Below are 19,209 nucleotides of genomic sequence, written 5' to 3' on the forward strand. Positions count from 1 at the left end.
AAATGAGCCGAGCTTGGCAACGACCCCAAAATTCGAGTTTGACTCGATTACTATGAGCTGAGCCTTAACAAGTCCAGCCATGAGCAACTCAATTCGTTTGCAACCCTAGGTATGAGCAGTTATAGACGGGTTGGATGTAATCTTGATGGGTCTTACGTCAGTAAGATTTTCTCTACGGTCGGAGACGGAAGAAAGGTGATTTCAGGCTTTTATCAGTGTGGAATCCTATTTTGTGATCTCCCTTATAAATAGGCAACATTGATTCAGGGTATCATTCGTTTGGTGTTCCTGGAGATTGTGGCATCTCTTAAGAATTATAGATTACTGTTGGCTCTTTGTAATTTTTGTCGTTCATAGTGAATCCTCACTTGTGAAATACTAACTTACTTTGTGCTCGATCGAAACCATGTAAATTTGCATGATCTTGTGTGGTTTGCTTTATTGTTTGTTATTCTATTTCATGTTTGCCATAACAGATGGTTTCGGGGTTTTAATTGGGTTTTCTTTTGGATAATATGTAAGAACATTTTTCTATCAGCATACAACCCAGTTCAGTTTGGATTTTAAGGAAAGTTTTAAAGTGTAATGAGTGGAGAGAGATAAATATAAAAAATTTATTGAAGACCGTATGTAGAGGTTTTGAGTCCCTTAAACAAACAAGCACGGTCTATTTTTTAAACTAAGGTAGGGGTGTATTGAAACTCAACTGGTGGTTTGAAGCTCTTTCTTCTTCTTTTTTTGGTATTTGTTCTTATTTAGAGTATCCACACTCATGAATGTCATTTTGTCATTGTCATTCTTATACTTGGGTAATGAAAAGTGTCATTTTGCCCAAAAAAGAAAATGGCAAAGGTGTCACACCCATGTTTTGCTCTCTCTCTCTCTCTCTCTCTCTCTCTCTCTCTCTCTCTCTCTCTCTCTCTCTCTCTCTCTCTCTCAAAAATTGCAATTTTGCCATGCACGAGAAAAGAATTAGCATTTGACAAATTTGAGCAATTTTGCCATGCACGAGAAAAGAATTGGCATTTGACAAATTTGAGCGAGTTGTGATGATGGTGGTTATGTGGTGGTGAAATGACGGTGGCTATGGGAGTAGTCGAGGCAGCTATGGTGGGGTGCCAGGAAGGTGTGTTGGTGGTGAAAGTGGTAGCAAAAGAAGATCGAAGGATAATTTAGGAAAAAAATTTGCTCGGAACTTCAAGTTCAGTTCTGAAATTGAAATGTTGTTTTTAGATGACATTTTAATTCCCCAGTATTCATACGGGACACGAGATTACATGTCAGATGATGCCTTAGGCACATTTTTTTGAGCTGTACTATCCACACAGATTTCTGTGCACAGATTATGCACAGATTTTGTTGTGGGACCCACCACGGGTCTCACACAAATCATCCAAGCCGTTCATTAAATGTAAAACATTTTTTCAAAGGTCCCCGTAAAAAATAAGCTCAATCCAATACCTATATGTACTTCATCCAACCATCTAACTTTTCATTCAGATTTTCGGATAATGAAAAGTTATACGATTGGATCGAGTATCTATAGGTATCGGATTGAGATTATTGGACAGACGCATGTCCCTTCTCCATCTAACTTTTTTAACCTTAATAAAGCTTTTAGTTCTAAATTGACTATTGGACAGACGCATGTCCCTTCTCCATCGCACACTGTAGTGAGATCCGTACACTTTATATATATTGGACCCCACAACAATATGTTATAGAGAAGGGACCTCTTCTCCATCGCACACTGTAGTGGGACCCATACACTTTATATATATTGGACCCCACAATAATGCGTTATAGAGAAGGGACCTGGGCACCTCGTGACAGTGTCCCATGGGCATAGAATATGTTTTCCTGTATATCAGGAGGATCACTGAACTCAAAATCTGGGGAAGAACAGCCATGAAGGTCTCCATAGCACATAAAAAAAAAAAGGGAAAACCTTTGAAGAAGCCAATAGGAAACCATTAATATGATTCATTATAGCACAAATTTTTACCTTGTTACAAGGGGACCGACAGGAGTCTCTTGGCAAACCCGAGCCTAATTTGATTTTGAAAATTACAAACACTAAAAAATATGGTCAAACGGGTATTTACCTATACGGATGTTGAAGGCTTAAAATTATTCTCTTTGCATTTATATTATCAGATTATCCCAAGAAAATTACAATCGGCTTTGCCTGGGGTTTCTATCCTCTTCACACAAAAAATGTGATGCGCGATGTTCACGATGGGATGTTGAAATGAAAGAGCCAAGATATGACAAATGCCAATACCATGCAAGCAAGAAGGAAATTCAGAAGGCGGTGACCATTCAACCAGCTTCGGGTCTCTGTAGGGGGAGGGACCGGAGCTGAAACAGCGTTAGCTGTCGTGATACTGGTCTCATTCGTTTCTTGTATTGACTCTATCTCATCGCCACCGAAAACGTTACGTGCGACAGAATTACATATCTCACAAATCCTGAAAACATATGAAGAGCTAGATAAATGAAGGTACCATTAGAAAATTCAGACATACGGCCACTAGCAGTCTGGTGTTTTGGAAAGAGTGGTTAATGTGGCAATTTCAGTGAAGATATACGAGTATATATATGTACACAAAATTTTCCATGAAACAAAACAATAGTAAACATAGTTGTTGAGATCAATTATCAATCAACTATTTTCTTTAATGGTCCATACTTGACGATGCCTTTTCTTACTTTCAAACGCCAAGAGAAACCTAACGAAGTATCGGGGTCATTCGTTATGTCATAACAGATTAAGCCTTCTACCGATATAGCAGACGATGAGGGCAAGTCCAGATTAACTCATAACGCGTGCAATCTAAGGGTATTGTATGTCATAACAGATTAAGCCTTCTACCGATATAGCAGACGATGAGGGCAAGTCCAGATTAACTCATAACGCGTGCAATCTAAGGGTATTTTATCTTTCTCACATTATCGCATCAAAATAAGCTTCTCAATTGATGTAACTGAGTGAATCAAATGACTTCCGCCCACTTAGGTTGTTTCTTTTCTCTTTTTCACCTAAATTCGAATGTTGCCGAGTCATTTGCATATGTGAAATCAATGACACAACATGGTCACGGAGCAGGAAAATTTTGCCAATATACAGTATCGGAACTATTAACACACAATGAGTCCAAAGCAATCGCAAGGACTATTATACAATCTGTACTACAAATTCAGTGTAATAGAGATTTTTAAAATCCTAGATTATGCACATTTGGAATCTGCACATGCGAAAAAACGAACTCCGAGGCTATCAGCAAGTAATTAACCCTCTGCTAAGAAAAGAATCTATAAATAACTGGTCAAACCTCTCTAGTTTCATAAAGAATAGAAGAATCTCAAAAGTGAAACACAGAAATCTATGAACTTGAATTCACAAAAGGGGATAGAATGGGAAGCAATCACGGTGTACTCAGAAATACTAGCAATTCCACTGCTTTACTCTTTCGCTTTACTTTTCCTCATTTTCTTTAGTTAGGCCACTCTTCTTCTTTTTAAGTTTTCATTTCACTAATCAAAACTTTTTTCCTAATTAACGGAGCAACCTCTACTACTTTAAGCTTTAAAAATTACTAATCACAGAAATAATGACCAAGTCCTTTGGCTAACAACCTCAAATATGAGTAGTGAGACCTGTGAATTAAACAATAATCAGGTCATGTGGACATGGTAACCTGTAATAAAATAAGCATAGCTGACAGACATAATATGAAAATAACAAGCTGCATAATGCAAGGAACTACCACATGGGTACATTATTTTCTTCATAGCTAACCAAACAGTAGGAGCCGGCGACCAGTGCACACTCTCTCTCTCTCTCTCTCTCTCTCTCTATATATATATATATATATATATATGTATATATATATATATATATGTATTTTATATGCACCTGTTTTTTTTTTTTTTTTTATCGGCGGACTAGAATAGTTAGATTAACCTCTGGTCTCTTTTCTCCTGGCACCTAAGTGGACCTTGATACCATTGGGCCAAAGGCCACTTGGCATATACATGTATATACTATAACATGTCCCTACTAGCCAAGTAGAGGACAGTCTTATGTGACACCGCATGACGTGCTGACCTGGTATCACCAATCCATTCATGTTCGGCCACATACGAATGAGGCAAAATTTGAGGCCGAGCTAGCCAATGACTCATAGCTCGGCCTCACGAACAACCTCAAGCACACGCAGTCTAACATGGATGGATTGGTACCACCACCTCAACGTGCCACATGGTGTCACCATTTCACAATATACTTTCACAGCTTAGACGGGCATTCTAAGACAGAGTACCACACACGGGAATTCGCAAGCGCCCCCTCAAGATGGGCTGGAGCAATGACCCGACCTTGGTGACATAGGATTAATTACATGAGTCTATCAAGAATTCAAGATATTTGAACTCATGTCCTCTTAGCCACCAAACCAAACCACAAAAAATTAAGCTCCCAATCACCAGGCCACCCAGGTACTGACGTAAAACTCCTAATGAAATATATAAAAAAATTCAACAATGCTATGGTGACCATATTTTAGATACCACGTGAGTTGTCATTCCTACATCGGTAAGAAGCATAACATATGGGGCCATTCCACCAATGCATTAAAGACAACTCGCATGGTATTTAAAAACATGATCACTCCAACACAATTCTCAGGGTTGACTCTTCGGGCAAACCCAAAAAAAAAAAAGAGTAATTTCTTGTGAATTTCCTATTACCGGTGTGAATGACATGCCATTAACCGGACCGGGGAGGGGGAGGAAAATAATCGAGGTGCGCGTAATCTAGCCCGGACACCCGACCCTCAACGTAGTCACCAAATGTGGACACCGTAATATTACTGTAATAACTTTGAGCAACATGCAAATATATAAGATACAAAAAAAATGATAGAAATGAAACCGGTACTCACTTATTCCCCTTGATCTTGAACCATGTCTCTGCACAACTCCTGTGCGCAGCACCCAAATCATCCTTGCAAGAGCAACCCAATTCAATGGCAACCCATCCCGACTCCATGGGATTCCTACTCTCCAAACCCAGATGACAAATCCTACAATCCCTCCCGTCTCCGATTTCCACCGAGTAATCCGACGACGCCCGCCTCGATCCTGGCCCGGAAACGCCGCCGTTGGAAGCGCAGTCGTCGTCGGCGGCGGTGGAGTAGGACCGGGAGTAACAGGAGCCGTCGTCGGCGTCGGAGAAGCAGATGCTGTCTTGGTCATCTCCGCATTCTAAGTCGATGTGTGGCATTTTGGAGAACAGGACCCGGATTGTTGAAGTTGAGGAAAAGCAGAGGTCGAGAGAAGTAGAAACACTTAATCTAGAGTTAAAGCGGATTAGGCATGGAGAAGTTAGGCAAGTGGGTGTGGATTAGGTGAAGATTTCAACTCCCATTTCATTGTTAGAGCAGAGAGAGAGAGAGAGAGAGAGAGAGAGTTTTGATTGTGGAATGCAGAGAGTTGGGTGAGAAAGGACGGTGGAATGAGAAGAGTCTCACAAGTCACAGACATCCGTGCTTTTGATACGGAACTTGGAGTGAGGAGTAATTATTCAGTGGTGCTGGGACACCACCATCCCACTCTTCTTCATTGTGCATTTCTGTATTGGTTCACAGTTCACACTATTAATTAATCGGTATTTCCATTATTTTTAATACGAGTAATAAAAACTAACCACTATTCCAAACAACTCGTTTTTTCTTACTAAGTAAAATGGATGAAATGATATTTTTGATATATTTGACATTGTTCTAAAGACAAAAAAATATATATAAGGTGAACTCACTGTTATTGATATGCTTTACAAAAATATATGGTTGTGAAAGCTGTTGGGACACCACGTGGTGGTGCCTCAAGACCACCCAATAATTTCTCTTGGCGAAGTAAAACGGAGAGGGATTACATCGTCTGATGGATGATGGGGTCGTTGATCAGCAAAATGGGAAGATCTAACGGTGCTGATAGAGAGGGTTACCAACTTCAGGAAATTGTATACTGGTATTCCATTCTTCTTCTTTTCAAGGGGACGAAGGATAACGACTCATTTGGCGGGCAGGCGGATATGATTTTGTGGGATAAAGAATGAGGATGGATAAGAGGTAGATATGGTATAACAGCATCCGCCGGTGGGCTCGTAAAATGGCTCATAGTTAGACTCCTAGGCGACATGGATAAAGTTTGTTACTGTATTACCCTTCATTTTGGTTTGCTAAGAGCGTCCACATCTTTATCAACAAATTAACTTTTAGACCAAAATAGAGAGCAAAATCCACCAAAAGCCCCTTCATCAACCTCACTATTGCTTGGCTTCAAATTAACATTGCTATAGTTCCTCTTTTTCTTCCACGAGGAACTGTTCAAAGGTTAAACATTTATTTAATGTTTTCATTTTAAACTTTGTTCAAATCTTGAGCTGTCACACCTCCAAATATAGGGCCGGTTTGGTACGGGTAAAAAAATCTTGAATTTTTTGATTTTTGCCGGGCCCATTACAGCTCCTACAAAGATGATTCGAACCTCAAGTCATTCTTAAAATAATTTTCTATGGATTCCTAAAAAAAAACTAGCGCAATCCGATATCAATGAAGGCTGTTTCAATATTAGTAGGGCGCATTATTTAAATTGCAAGTCATTCTTAATTTTTTTTATGGGTTCCTAAAAAATTTAGTTCAATCCAATATCGGTAAAGACTGTTTCAGTATTCGTAGGCGCCCTACGAATACTGAAACAGTCTTTACCGATGCGCCTACGAATACTGAAACAGTCTTTACCGATATTGGATTGAACTAAATTTTTTAGGAACCCATAAAAAAATTAAAAATAACTTGCAGTTTAAATAATCTTTGTAGAAGTGAGATTTTAAGGTATAATTTGGTCAAAAATCTAAACTCTAGGACACATTTTATGAGCCAATTTTAGAGATTCCATTGGGCACCCTCCCACTCCCCAATTAGCAAATCCTTAACACGCAATATTGAACCCCAATTTCGCTTATGTGTGTTTAGGACTTATTTTAGGAGCCAATTTTAGGGGCACACTAGATTAATTAAGTAGGGAGGATAAGAGATAGCAATTCGCTCCGTCCCGCTCCAGTCGAGACGGATTTTTTTAAATTTTTTGGGTATCGGGTCCGGAAAGAATTGAAGAAGTCCGGTCAATTTGGATCGAGTTCGGGCAGACGTTACCCGTTCCGAAACCAACCCCTAAATTATTTTATGCATAAAAATTTTTCTTATTCCTGGTCTTTCTTTTTATCTCACTCACTACGAGGAATTTGACCCCATCTTCCTAACCTCAATCTTGTTCCTCCAAAGCTTTATCCTGTTGTGCCGACAAAAGAATCCGATTATTGAACTCTTCCTGTATGGGCCCTGTATAAGCTTGAATTTGATATTATTAAAATAACTCTTACAACTAAAATACCACATAAAATATCAAGTATTTCTTTCATTTTGTTTTTGGGATAGTAGATTTTGGCTAAATTGTAATAGTTAACTCGTGAACTTTTATTATTTGTGCTCACTTATTTAGAGTCTAGAACATATTTTCTCAAGGGAAAAAAATAGGAAAAGGGAGGGGCGGGTAAACCCGGTACCCGATAGGCGATAGGGGTGAGTCGGGGTACCCATAAATTACCCGGTGGGGTTCAGGGCAGGACTAAATTTTCGCGTTAGAGAATGGCAAAACCCGCCTGGCCTCGTTGCCATTCCCGAGCTAAGAAGTAATTTGTTTGGCAGTTGATATAAGAGTGGGTGGATAAAACGGTTAACTATTAGAAAAAATTAAGTGAAATGGGCCCCTAGTTGCCCTTATATAATTTTTGTAATGAAAATATAAAAAGAACATGGAGGATTTTCGGGCACAATGGCAATTCCCCACACCCGGATAAGCTTACGATAGGGTCTGGGGTGGGATATGCAATCCCTATTCTAGGAGCGAACCAAACACCCAAAGGCGGACACAGGGGTGCAAGCAGGGGCTTGAGTCCCCGCAAACTTCCCAATTATTGCAATATTTCTACTATATTTTGGGTTTTGTATGTAAAAATTGTGAAAAAGGTCCCCTCAAAATTGTATTATTGCTATATGAGAATGATATTTTGTTGTTAATTTACGAATACATGTGATTCAGTCCCCTCACATCAAGAATCATGTGTCTGCCACTACAAACACCGGATAAGTTACCATACATATTGTATGTGTATGTGCGTGAGCAAAAGCAAATGAGAAATCGCATTTTGAAAGTATTTCAAATGAGAAAAACTTGTTTCCAGCAACATTCAATCGTGACCGTCCAAAAGTGTTTTCGACGGGTTGGATCTTAATGAAATTTTTTCGGGAAAAAGTTAATTGTGACCGGTCATAATTAAAAATGAATCTCGGCTATTAATTGTGCCAATAGACGGCTGAGATTGGTTGGGGCCGTAAACCAAGAGAATCTCATTTCAAATTACTCAAGACCGTGAATTAAAAACGAGACCATAGGGAAAAAAAATTTAAAAACAAAAATAAGTCATGGTGGAATTGAACCACTCTGAGAATCTGAGATGATCATGTTGGGGGCGCCCCCGCCTTTGCGTGAAGAATACAAAAAGCTATTAAATCACGTTGGAGAAATCCACCGCCCCATGAGAAGTTATTGGGTGCCGGACGAGTACCACACACATGGTACCCATTAGCGATTTCAGCCGTTTAAATATGTTTTAGACGGTCCAACTTTTAGAGAGAGAAAAAGAGGAGAGAGAATGGTTGAATGAGGGGAGAGAGAAGAAATTAATCTGTGCAGCACCGTGTTGCACACATTCGAGCCGTCAGATCGTGCATCCAACGGCTCGGATCTCATTTCAACAATCAAAGATTGAGAGCCGTTCATTGCCATTATGAGATTCGAGCCATCGGATGCATAATCCGACAGCTCAAAGGTGCGCAACACACCAATGTACAGCACCATCCCTCAATTCACTGCCACGTGGTACCAGCTCGATACCCAAAAATTTCTCCCTCAATAGTGTCCCACAAAAGGGTTAATCTATAATGTTCGTCCGAGTATTTTAGTTAATAATTCAATAATATTTTCGTTAAAAATATTTCTCAAATCTACAGTGTTGCAACAAACTCTTGGCCTAATAAGGAGCGGGGCCAAGATTTTTGGGTACTAGGGTCAAATATTAGATTCACGTGTTTCTATTTGTCAATCCAAAGAGATCGATAACTAAATTAAGGGGTTAATTATAACGTAGATATATACTTGATAGCCTTGTTCATAATATATCAACTCATGAAACGAAAAAAAAAACTCTTGAAATTTCTATGTATTTGAGGCAAATTGGGGCAATTTAAAACTGTTTTGTGAGGTTCAAATAGCAAAATTTGAGTGCAAATTATGAAATTTCATTAAGAGAAATCAAAGTGAGCAGGGTCAAGTGGCTGCACTTGTACCTTAGTCCCTCCGTCCAACCAAATGCGTCCCCAAATAGTAGTAGTAATTCAAAACGAGGAGCTGAAGAGAAGGACCAAATTCCTTCTCTTGGATGTGTGTGACTTTCATGTGTTTTTTTTTTTAGAAAGGAAAAGTTTTTCATTATCAAACAAGCAAGTCCATGTGTTTAATGGCATCTGATTATCAGAATACAAACATATCAATGGATCATCGGTTACATTTTAGATTTTTGAATTGTTTTGTTACTCAATGAAGTGGATTTTCATACGCATAAAAGACCGCAAAAAGAGTTTCCGCTTGAGTGAAAGACTCCAAGTAATTGATATGCGCCTGAAAGTGTCGCAGCACGAAGGGAAAGATATTGCCCAAAAAATAAATAGTCGAGGCAGAACGAACGAATGACTTCGCTGAAAAACAAGAAACTGGGCGGAACAATTACCTCTGCCCCCAATCAACTCCGCGCAGCTGCAAAGTTGAAGGTAAAGTTTGAACAAAAATTGTACTTATCCAAAAAAAAAAAAAAAAAGTTTGAACGAAAATAAGATAGATAATGAAGTTGAAGAAATTATTTTTGTTCTTTCATATTCATTTTCATTTTCATTTTACTTGTGTTTTCACTTGCTAAATAAAGCCCGTTCACAAATTTTTTTACCGAATTTGAAAGGCCTCTGGTTGTGTCTTTTCCCTCCTCATCCTTTACCTTTGGTGGGTGATAAGAGTATAAGATAGGGTTTATAAGGCATATCCAACCGGACCAACCCCAAGGGCGACAACAAGATAAGCAGTAAATCCAAACATTCTAAATTTGAAATTTGGCAATCTTTTGGGATTAGATTGCAAGAGAAATCTCTTGTGAATCTCTTGGCCTCAGCGTGGATGACCTTCCTTTGATCGAACCGGAGAAGAGAATAGTCGAGGTGCACATAAGCTAGCCGACACACCTAACCGCCAAAAAAAAAAAAACCCAGATATTCTGAACCCCGAATTCAAACCAACTCAAACCCGTTTGGCCCAATTTTCCTTATTTGTGTCCGTATAACCCACCCAAACCCGTTGACATGACGGGTTTGGGCTTACATTATAGCATCGAGCCCACCCGAATTGAAAACCAGCAGACACCCCCCCATCCCCAAATAACCACAATCACAAGAGAATTGACCAAAAACAGAAACAAAGATAAGTGGGGGCCATTTCAACAGAAATCGTTACCAGCCTTACATTCCCATTCTCTCACCATCCCAACCCAATTTACCATATCCCACAAGAAAGAGAGGAAAAAAAATGAAAGAACCAAACATTCCAAAAAACAATACAAAACCAGAGCCATGGTTGCAACAATATCACCACAACCAAGCTCACAGCTTCTCCACTTCAAAACCACTCACTCAACCTCTCTCCTCTCTCCCTTCCAAGTATCCGTATCCGACGCCAAGACACTCTGGTCATGTCCCACCACCACCGGCAGCAGCAGGAGGCGGCAAGTGGCAGCAGCCGCCGGTGGTGTAAGGTGCATGGCGGTGGGGGCAGCCCCGGAGGCGGAGACAAAGAAAAGGAGTAGGTTCGAGATTCAGACACTAACAGGTTGGCTGTTGAAGCAAGAGCAGCAAGGGGTTATAGATGCAGAGCTGACAATAGTGTTGTCGAGCATTTCAATGGCTTGTAAACAGATTGGTTCGTTGGTGCAAAGGGCTAGCATTTCTAACCTGACTGGAGTACAGGGCGCTGTCAATGTCCAAGGGGAGGATCAGAAGAAGCTTGATGTCGTCTCCAATGAGGTTTATAGTCCATCTCTTCACAACCCCCTAACGTTGTCGTCTGTTTTTAGCTTGAGGAGCTATTATAGTGTTCAAAAAACTCGAATAATGACTAACCTCTGCATTTCAAAATGGAAGTTCAAAGCAAAAACGTACATTTTTGCCGACACCATAATCCATCCATATTCCATAATGAACCGCACCCCCACCATCACCACTACTACGTGCCATAACTTAACACTATTTGGTTCATAACCTGTATTGGTTTGACATTTAGGTGCTCCCACAACACTTGTTGAAAACAAAACCACATTTAGCCGTAAGTAAGCTAAACAAAAATTCATAATCAAGACTGCTGCAATTAGCTGAACGAACGCAAGACCCCCCAAAAGATTTTTTGTACGCAGGCCTCCCATGTATGATGTAAATTCAGCTTTGTTGGACATGTCTATAGTTTCACCTCCAATACCCAAGAATATATGGACCTATGATTTGGCACAATTATGCAGGTGTTCTCAAACTGTTTGAGGTCAAGTGGGAGGACAGGGATTATAGCATCAGAGGAAGAGGATGTCCCGGTGGCAGTGGAAGAGAGCTACTCAGGGAACTACATTGTGGTGTTTGACCCTCTTGATGGATCCTCCAACATCGATGCAGCTGTGTCCACTGGCTCAATCTTTGGAATTTACACCCCGAATGACGAGTGCCTTGCTGATGTTGGTGATGATGCCACAGTAAGTCTACACCTCCTATACACAACCTCAGGAAAAAATACAGTGGACGGTGCTTTGGTTTTCCTTCAAATTTGTCATAGAAGCATTAGTGCATCTACTAAAGGAGTGTCATGGATATAGGCAAGACTTAAACAAATTTTTATCTACAAACCTACCAATGCAGATGTGTGGGCAACCTTTCACAATCGGTGAGTCTCACAGTTGCAGGCTCATTTCTTGTGAGAGGTGTGTACAGACATGTGTTCGATAGGTGTGCACATAAAGTATGGCAAGACCTATGACAGATAAAAAGATGATAGGACCACCATGGCACATGAGGAGACCCATATTGGGAAAAGAACTAATGTTAAAGTTGGTGATATGTAACAATCCTCCATTTAAAAGTTGGCCTATGTAGTTTGCGATGATTGCCTCCCATGAACATAAGGATTGATCATAATCAATGATGTAAGTTAGAGCTATAAACAAGCATAATAATGTCAAGTGGTGAGTTGTTTAATCTTGGGTTACTAAATTAACGAGTCTAAAAAAGTGTTTAGGCTGGGCTTGTAAATTCACCCGTTTCCAAATCCATTCAAGCTTAGCTTGTTCACCATTGAGTCCCACACAAGCGTACCTGGAGTAATTTATTTTTTGCATACAATGTACACTTTTAAGTTGACTTGTATACAGAATAAACCAATCCAAAATGAGCTTTTAACCGGTTAGAACACGTATCGAGGAGCTTGGCTTTGTTTCACAGCCTGCCCTAGTGTTAGCATATACTAACTAATTGTCCTAACTGTTTGACCAAATGCCTCAATGCAGCTTGACAATGTGAAACAGAGGTGCATAGTCAATGTATGCCAACCAGGAAGCAATCTTCTAGCAGCTGGCTACTGCATGTACTCAAGCTCAGTCATCTTTGTGCTCTCCATAGGAAAAGGAGTGTTTGCATTCACCTTGGACCCCATGTATGGGGAATTTGTACTAACTCAGGAAAACATCCAGATACCGAAATCTGGCAAAATTTACTCTTTCAATGAAGGAAACTACCAGTTGTGGGACGATAAGCTGAAGAAGTACATGGATGACCTAAAGGACCCTGGCCCTAGCGGCAAGCCCTATTCCTCTAGGTACATTGGTAGTTTGGTTGGAGATTTCCACCGGACTATGCTTTATGGTGGAATCTACGGGTACCCTAGAGACAAGAAGAGCAAGAATGGGAAGCTCAGGCTATTGTATGAGTGTGCACCGATGAGCTATTTGGCAGAGCAAGCTGGTGGCAAAGGATCGGATGGCCATCAGAGAGTTCTTGACATCCAGCCAACTGAGGTGAGTATATGACTAATCGTATAAATCTAGAGATGACACAATTTTCCTTGTGTATCAGCACAATTTCAGACAGTGGTTTTGTTCCTTTTGCAGATTCATCAGCGTGTTCCACTTTACATCGGAAGCGTGGACGAAGTGGAAAAATTGGAGAAATATTTGGCATGATTCCAATGCCTATAGCAAGGAGAGTTTGATTTTGGATTTGAATATGTTTGGCAGCAGTTTCTCGAGAAATACAATAAGTTTTCAGTTAGCTCTTGCCGAATTATTGTGAAATTATCATCAAGGTGAGGTAGAGCATAGTCTACTCCTTTTCAAAAATAATCCTAATGCAATTGCAGTGTCATCAGATACAAGAAAGAGAAATCTCTAGTTCACACCCAGTCAATCATTTCGCAATCGAACAGATGTTCACATCGAACAGTCTACAATTCACGTGGCTGTTTTACCTAAAAGATTTGAAGTTTGAATGTCATAAGTAGCCAAGCAACAACAAACATTGATAGAACATGACACATGAGAAGGAACATGAAATACGTATTCCACAACTTGTCAATACATCAGTATGACTTCATCATATTTTCTCCAGACCTTAATAAGTTCTGCAGATATAACTAGGACATCAAATAACAGAACTAAGAGATAATGGTAAGGTGATCAATTGAATGTTTGACTACAATCAATTTTACCTCTGAACATGTTAGAACATTAAGCATCAGTCAAGAATCGGTACTTGGCAGTATGTACTGTACCAATACTGTGTCAGTCTAAGCGCAACGTTTACTGTAAAATCAGTCAGTTTTCTGATTTCCAGATCCCTTGTGGAGCTTCAACGATTTTTCACTGCAATTCAACAGAATACCATTAATTTCATTCTTCGAATGGAACTAAAAGTTATAAGAGTCATCAACTTGACTGCTTTACTTACTAGGGCTTAAAATCTTAATGCATTTGGTTGTGGACTTCACAGAAGTGACAGATTCTGGGCCTGTTTGTTCAAAACAGCGAAGTGAGAACCACGTAAAATATACCTATCCAACTTTTATGCAATGACCAGATGATATCTTTGTACTGTAACTGAAAGAGCACAGTGAATTACAAGACACCTCACTACACAAACAAGTTACACAAATACATCATGCAAAAAAGGAATGCATTACCTTGTGTATTCATGTCTTTCTCTGAAAGAATTTCTGTCACGGTGGATGAAAGCTCAGACACAACTTGATTAGCTCCCAAATCAACATTGCACGGTTCATGCGGGGACCTTTCAGTAAAACATAATACCCAGTTATGAAAATAAAGTTGGATAGTATCAATCAGAAAGTCACATTGCGAAGGAAAAGAACTTACCCAGAGTGGGAGTTTGAAAAAGTGTCCATAGCCGGCTGGCAAGAAAAGTCCCCGTCAAAATTGAAATCAACCAGAAGCTCACTGAGTGAGAAATCCCCACCCAAAAAATCCAAATTAGGCAAATCCAAGTCGAACATATCTCCTTCCTTGTCAGATTCAGATAAGGAACTGCCATCACTATTTGGATTTGCTGAGTTCATTAGAGTGTTCGAACTGTCAAAGTCAAGCCTTCCTTTCACATGATCCCTCATGTTATGCCTTGGCTTGACTGGTGAGGAAGTAGAAATGCAACGGTTCCTCTCTATCGAGTAGTAGGTTAAGTGTTTAACTGGGCTCACTCTGATTGTTTCCGAAGATATAACAATGCAATCAGTAGAAATCGTTTGTGGAGGAGTAACATCGTTTCCTGAAGTAGCAGTGGAAGAATCTTCCGGTGGAGAAGCAGATTTATTCATTTGAGAGGAAGTTGCAGGGAGCGGAGTCTTAGGAACAGACAGATTTGTTGGAGGGGACCCATTTTGCTGGTTGAACAAGCACTTGGCAACACTGGATCCTTGAACAGGTGAACCATCACGTGCACGAGGTGATGATTGAGCTGCTGAGAAATGTGGAGCATTTTCTTGATTATTTACTGCATTGCTTGATTGTGAAATAGTTTTGGTACCTACAAGAATAATGGATTTTTTAAAAACTTATAAGGATCAAAGATGAAAAGTAACTGCAAGGGTTGCTAAAGTTTAGTTGGTGACTTACCTTCGGTTGCAAGAAGATTGGTAGTTAAGTGACCACGAGACCTCTTTGCAGTTATAGGAGCATCTGGAACATCGTTCGAACCCTTTCTCCTTTTTACAGAAGGTTGATTTGTAGTCGGTGTGCAGAAACTTGACGGATTAATTTGACTGACAGAGGGCCTTGATGTTGGCATCATTGCTGGGGTGCTGTACAGAGGCTGACCTGATTAAAAAAAAGGGGGAATAGAAGTCATTGCTCAAGAAGGTAAAAGAACACATAATTCAGATGATTGCAATGGTTTATGATTAATGAGAAGGAAAGATTCAAAAAGGACAACCATTGGTCAATCAATAATTAATGAAAATTACTTGGATAAAAAGTCTCAGAGTATCCTTGGATAAAAAGTCTCAGTGTATCCTATCCTTGTTTTAGAACACCAATGTTTAATTGGAACTTACAATACATCCTAATACCAGGCTAAACCATGAACAAGCTTTTCATCGATTAGTTTAGCTCCTGTATTTAGATACTTCAAATTTTTCAAACTACAAGAATTGCTAATTGCCATCTATGCAAATTTAAAGATCCAATTTTTTTTTGATCGGCAAATTTAAAGATCCAATTGAGAACTACAACCTAAACCATATCATCTTTGCAACAACTAATTCACCTGCTTTTAATCTGAATAGGGCTGCATATGTGATAGGGACTCCTATGATCAGACAGATTTTCTTAGGCATTTTGTGTTAATTGGGATGATGCTATAGTATAGAATCACATGAAGGAGTGGACCAAATCCAATACAGAAAGGGAAGGAATTTGGCCGTGACCAATGTAATATTGCATGGTTTGAAAGGTCCACAGCCCAGAAATCAGGTCACAAACCCCTGGAATTTTGACATCTTAAGAAGTGGATACCACTTGGATACCTACCACAGACATCAGCTCAAACCTCAAAACTTGAGAACTAAAACAAGGTAGAAAGCAAACTAAGGTTCAACTTGTGCTTCAATGTACAGCAAAAGGTTAAAACTAAGCCTTCTGAGATTGAATGATCACAAGTTGGAGACCCATTTCTCGTTTAGCTTAAGCAATGTTTAAAAACACAGATACTCACCCACACAATATAAAAGCACACGTAAATATCAACTACTTTAAATAAGAGGAACACCCCTTTTGGCGTGAACAAAAGTTATGAAATCGGCTCACACTTTTCTTTCCCAAAAAAGTTGACAAACATTTTTACAATATAACGAATTTCCAATTTGACTTAGGACAAAAGAGAAAAAACGCCCTATGTAATTGCTTGGGAAGTTATCAAATGGGTTTTTCCCTCTCCTCTTCTACGGCTTTCAACTGGTTCAAGCACACACATCGCATAAGCCTCAAGGCCCTCAAATGCTAGCATAAGTACATGAGTACACAGATATACACATCGATATATAGCCTGAAAAGATACCTGCAATCTGGGGAACAAAGGCGGCTGATTTTGCAGCAGCAGATGAAATCACAGACGGTGGTGGAGGGGCATTGCTGCCACTTGCATTGTAAACGTTCATCACATCTTGCAAGCCTCGCAGGAGCGTCTGCATCCGGAATTTCTCCTGCTCCAAACGGCACTTCTCTTGATCCAAAATCACTTTTTGTTCCTTCAAATCAATGTACTCATCCAATATATCGCTCAAACTCAACAAACTCTTTGGCGCCTACAAAAGCCCAAGTAGTATCTTCATCTACACCCTCCAAATTACCAAGATTTTGAGAGATCTCAAACAAAAATAAGTGCAACAAAACACACACTTACAGAAATGGGGTAAAAGCCACATTGGGTAAACACACACTTAGATTTTTTTTTCCTAGATGAACTTTTGTTAGTTTTGCGTCTAATTTTTATGGATTAGTCTAAAAAATAATAAGTTACGACAGAAAATTTTAAAAGTTCGTAAAATGTAAAAAATAACCCAAACAAATTTTTAGGATTATATTTTATCTTCAGTGAACTTTTTAAAGTTTTTTGTCATGATTTTTAACATTTTAGATTACTTCAATCGAGACGAATCAATAACCCCCAATACTTGACGCAAGACTTATGCAAAAAAATTCAGAAAAATAATCCGATAAAAAATTTGGCCAAACCCAACCGTAAATCTAAATCAAGTGCACAGACACATCCACAAGTAGGGCTGCAAGGCAGCTCATGGCTCGGCTCGTTAAGGCTCGACCAGTGTTCTAAAAGAAGGATTTAATCACCGATTAATAGCCGATTAATCGGAAATTTGGCCTAACCGATTAGATTAATGCCTAGTCGATTGAATTAGTAGGTCGGGAGGTTAATCAGAGTTAGTCGGCGATTAACCGGCGATTAGTCGGTCAGCATCTAGCGACGATTAGTCGATTAATTGGTTAATGGGCGATTAGTCGGCTATTTGGCGATTAATAGGGGTAAAATTTATAATTTTGAAAAATCAAAGGGTGTAACTATTATATACTCATACCAGTTTAAGGGCTTCGAATCACAATTTTTAGGGCTTGTTCAACACCCAGTCATCGATTGATCGATCTCGGAATCACCTGTCTATCTCTGTGAAATCGTAAAACACGAGATCTCCGAGCCGCCTATCGCCTCTCTCTCTCTCTCTCTCTAATTCAAGATCTCCTCTCATTCCACGTCTTTACCGACCTCGAACATTAGTTTGTGACACGTTAGTGATTCTAGAAACAAAGTGTAGTAATATTTTTTATTAAATCTTAAAACGAAGTGTAGTATTGTTTGGTGTATATAAATAAAGTTATTATAATTGGTAAGTGACTAATAAATGAACGGCCCATACCCAGTACCAGCTGGTGTTATAATCATGTTAACAGTTTTCTGTAAAGGAGAGATTTCTATGTCATATTTGAAAAACAATTGATGTTGATGGATTGATAGATGAATGTTCAATTTTTTATAAGAGTTGTCATTGGGGAGTATATATTTATATATAAATAAATGAAAACCCGACTAATTGCTACAAGCCGATTAATCGGCGATTAATAGGTCTCGAAGCTCAAAGGTGGTCGACCGAGCGACGAACGCCGAGCGACTTTTAGAACATTGGGCTCGACTCGTTTAGTAATTGAGCTGAACTCGAGCTTGAGTTTTAGGATCGTTTACTTAACAAGCCAAGCTCAACACTCGAGTTTTAGGCCCGGCTCGGCAACTCGTTTGCACCCCATGGACCACAAGCATACATCAAAAGGGTAAAAGATAAACACACATGGGTCTTAACTAAATCCACCAAAATACCAACATTTGGAGAGATCTGGCAAACATTTACTGGGAAGATGGAAGATACCTCTTGAACGGGAGACTTGGAAATGAGATGAGAGGCCTCGTTGCGAAAAGTGGAGCGAGATTGGGAGTAGTTGTTGTCGGAGAGATATCGGTCGACGATGAAAGCGATCTGGACGGGTGTGACCTTGCCTTTGCCGTAGCTTTCTTGTTTTCTCGACTTCGATGACTGCCTACCCATCTCTCTCTCTCTCTCTCTCTCTCTCTCTCTCTCTGGGGGCTTTTCTAGAGAGAGAAAGATGGACAGAGTGTGATCTGGGAAGGGGAGAGAGAGCGAAGGAGGAGGGAGTTTTGAGAGAGAGAGAGGTGGAAAACGCGGGAGTGTTCGAAAATTTTGGAGGAAAGGTTTTTATGGGTTATGGCGGGGCCGGGAGGACTTTAAGCGGTTATTTGGCGCTGTTTTTAATTGCAATTTTAAGCGGTAAAACGTAAAACGCGATAAATTGACTTAATTGGGCTTCCAAAGCCTGCAAGAGTTGTGGGTGACCCAGTAGGTTCCTCTTCAGGGTTTTTTTGG

At 39.8% G+C, this 19,209-nt stretch overlaps 3 protein-coding genes across 3 annotated transcripts; 1 reads left to right on the top strand and 2 right to left on the bottom strand.

Annotated features, from left to right (window-relative positions):
• Positions 1-1,949: 1,949 nt before the first annotated feature.
• Positions 1,950-5,528, bottom strand: LOC131324805 (uncharacterized). Its single transcript, XM_058356926.1, has 2 exons — positions 4,947-5,528; positions 1,950-2,471 (listed from the first exon to the last, which is right to left on the bottom strand). Exons 1-2 carry the CDS (start codon positions 5,285-5,287, stop codon positions 2,234-2,236), a joined length of 579 nt encoding a protein of 192 aa, XP_058212909.1. The 5' UTR covers positions 5,288-5,528; the 3' UTR covers positions 1,950-2,233.
• Positions 5,529-10,724: 5,196 nt separating this feature from the next.
• Positions 10,725-13,529, top strand: LOC131324807 (fructose-1,6-bisphosphatase, chloroplastic-like). The gene is made up of 4 exons (XM_058356928.1): positions 10,725-11,249; positions 11,738-11,962; positions 12,770-13,276; positions 13,370-13,529. Exons 1-4 carry the CDS (start codon positions 10,800-10,802, stop codon positions 13,439-13,441), a joined length of 1,254 nt encoding a protein of 417 aa, XP_058212911.1. The 5' UTR covers positions 10,725-10,799; the 3' UTR covers positions 13,442-13,529.
• A 210-nt stretch (positions 13,530-13,739) lies between these two features.
• LOC131324806 (uncharacterized) lies at positions 13,740-18,971 on the bottom strand. The gene is made up of 7 exons (XM_058356927.1): positions 18,697-18,971; positions 16,821-17,067; positions 15,383-15,583; positions 14,630-15,293; positions 14,437-14,543; positions 14,205-14,264; positions 13,740-14,119 (listed from the first exon to the last, which is right to left on the bottom strand). Exons 1-7 carry the CDS (start codon positions 18,871-18,873, stop codon positions 14,106-14,108), a joined length of 1,470 nt encoding a protein of 489 aa, XP_058212910.1. The 5' UTR covers positions 18,874-18,971; the 3' UTR covers positions 13,740-14,105.
• Positions 18,972-19,209: the final 238 nt, after the last annotated feature.

The sequence above is a fragment of the Rhododendron vialii genome, chromosome 4a (genome assembly GCF_030253575.1).
Source record: "Rhododendron vialii isolate Sample 1 chromosome 4a, ASM3025357v1".
Classification (NCBI taxonomy): domain Eukaryota; kingdom Viridiplantae; phylum Streptophyta; class Magnoliopsida; order Ericales; family Ericaceae; genus Rhododendron; species Rhododendron vialii.

What these genes read in the sequence shown, in the direction of transcription:
- LOC131324805 (XM_058356926.1), bottom strand. Translation starts at nt 5,287, where the DNA reads ATGCCACACATCGACTTAGAATGCGGAGATGACCAAGACAGCATCTGC. An exon ending in TTCAAGATCAAGGGGAATAA is followed by an intron (nt 2,472 to 4,946) that starts GTGAGTACCGGT and finishes ATATGTTTTCAG; the next exon opens with GATTTGTGAGATATGTAATT.
- LOC131324807 (XM_058356928.1), top strand. Translation starts at nt 10,800, where the DNA reads ATGGTTGCAACAATATCACCACAACCAAGCTCACAGCTTCTCCACTTC. An exon ending in TTGATGTCGTCTCCAATGAG is followed by an intron (nt 11,250 to 11,737) that starts GTTTATAGTCCA and finishes ACAATTATGCAG; the next exon opens with GTGTTCTCAAACTGTTTGAG. An exon ending in TTGACATCCAGCCAACTGAG is followed by an intron (nt 13,277 to 13,369) that starts GTGAGTATATGA and finishes TTCCTTTTGCAG; the next exon opens with ATTCATCAGCGTGTTCCACT.
- LOC131324806 (XM_058356927.1), bottom strand. Translation starts at nt 18,873, where the DNA reads ATGGGTAGGCAGTCATCGAAGTCGAGAAAACAAGAAAGCTACGGCAAA. An exon ending in CCAAGTCTCCCGTTCAAGAG is followed by an intron (nt 17,068 to 18,696) that starts GTATCTTCCATC and finishes GGGCTTTTGTAG; the next exon opens with GCGCCAAAGAGTTTGTTGAG. An exon ending in GAAAGACATGAATACACAAG is followed by an intron (nt 14,265 to 14,436) that starts GTAATGCATTCC and finishes TTGAACAAACAG; the next exon opens with GCCCAGAATCTGTCACTTCT.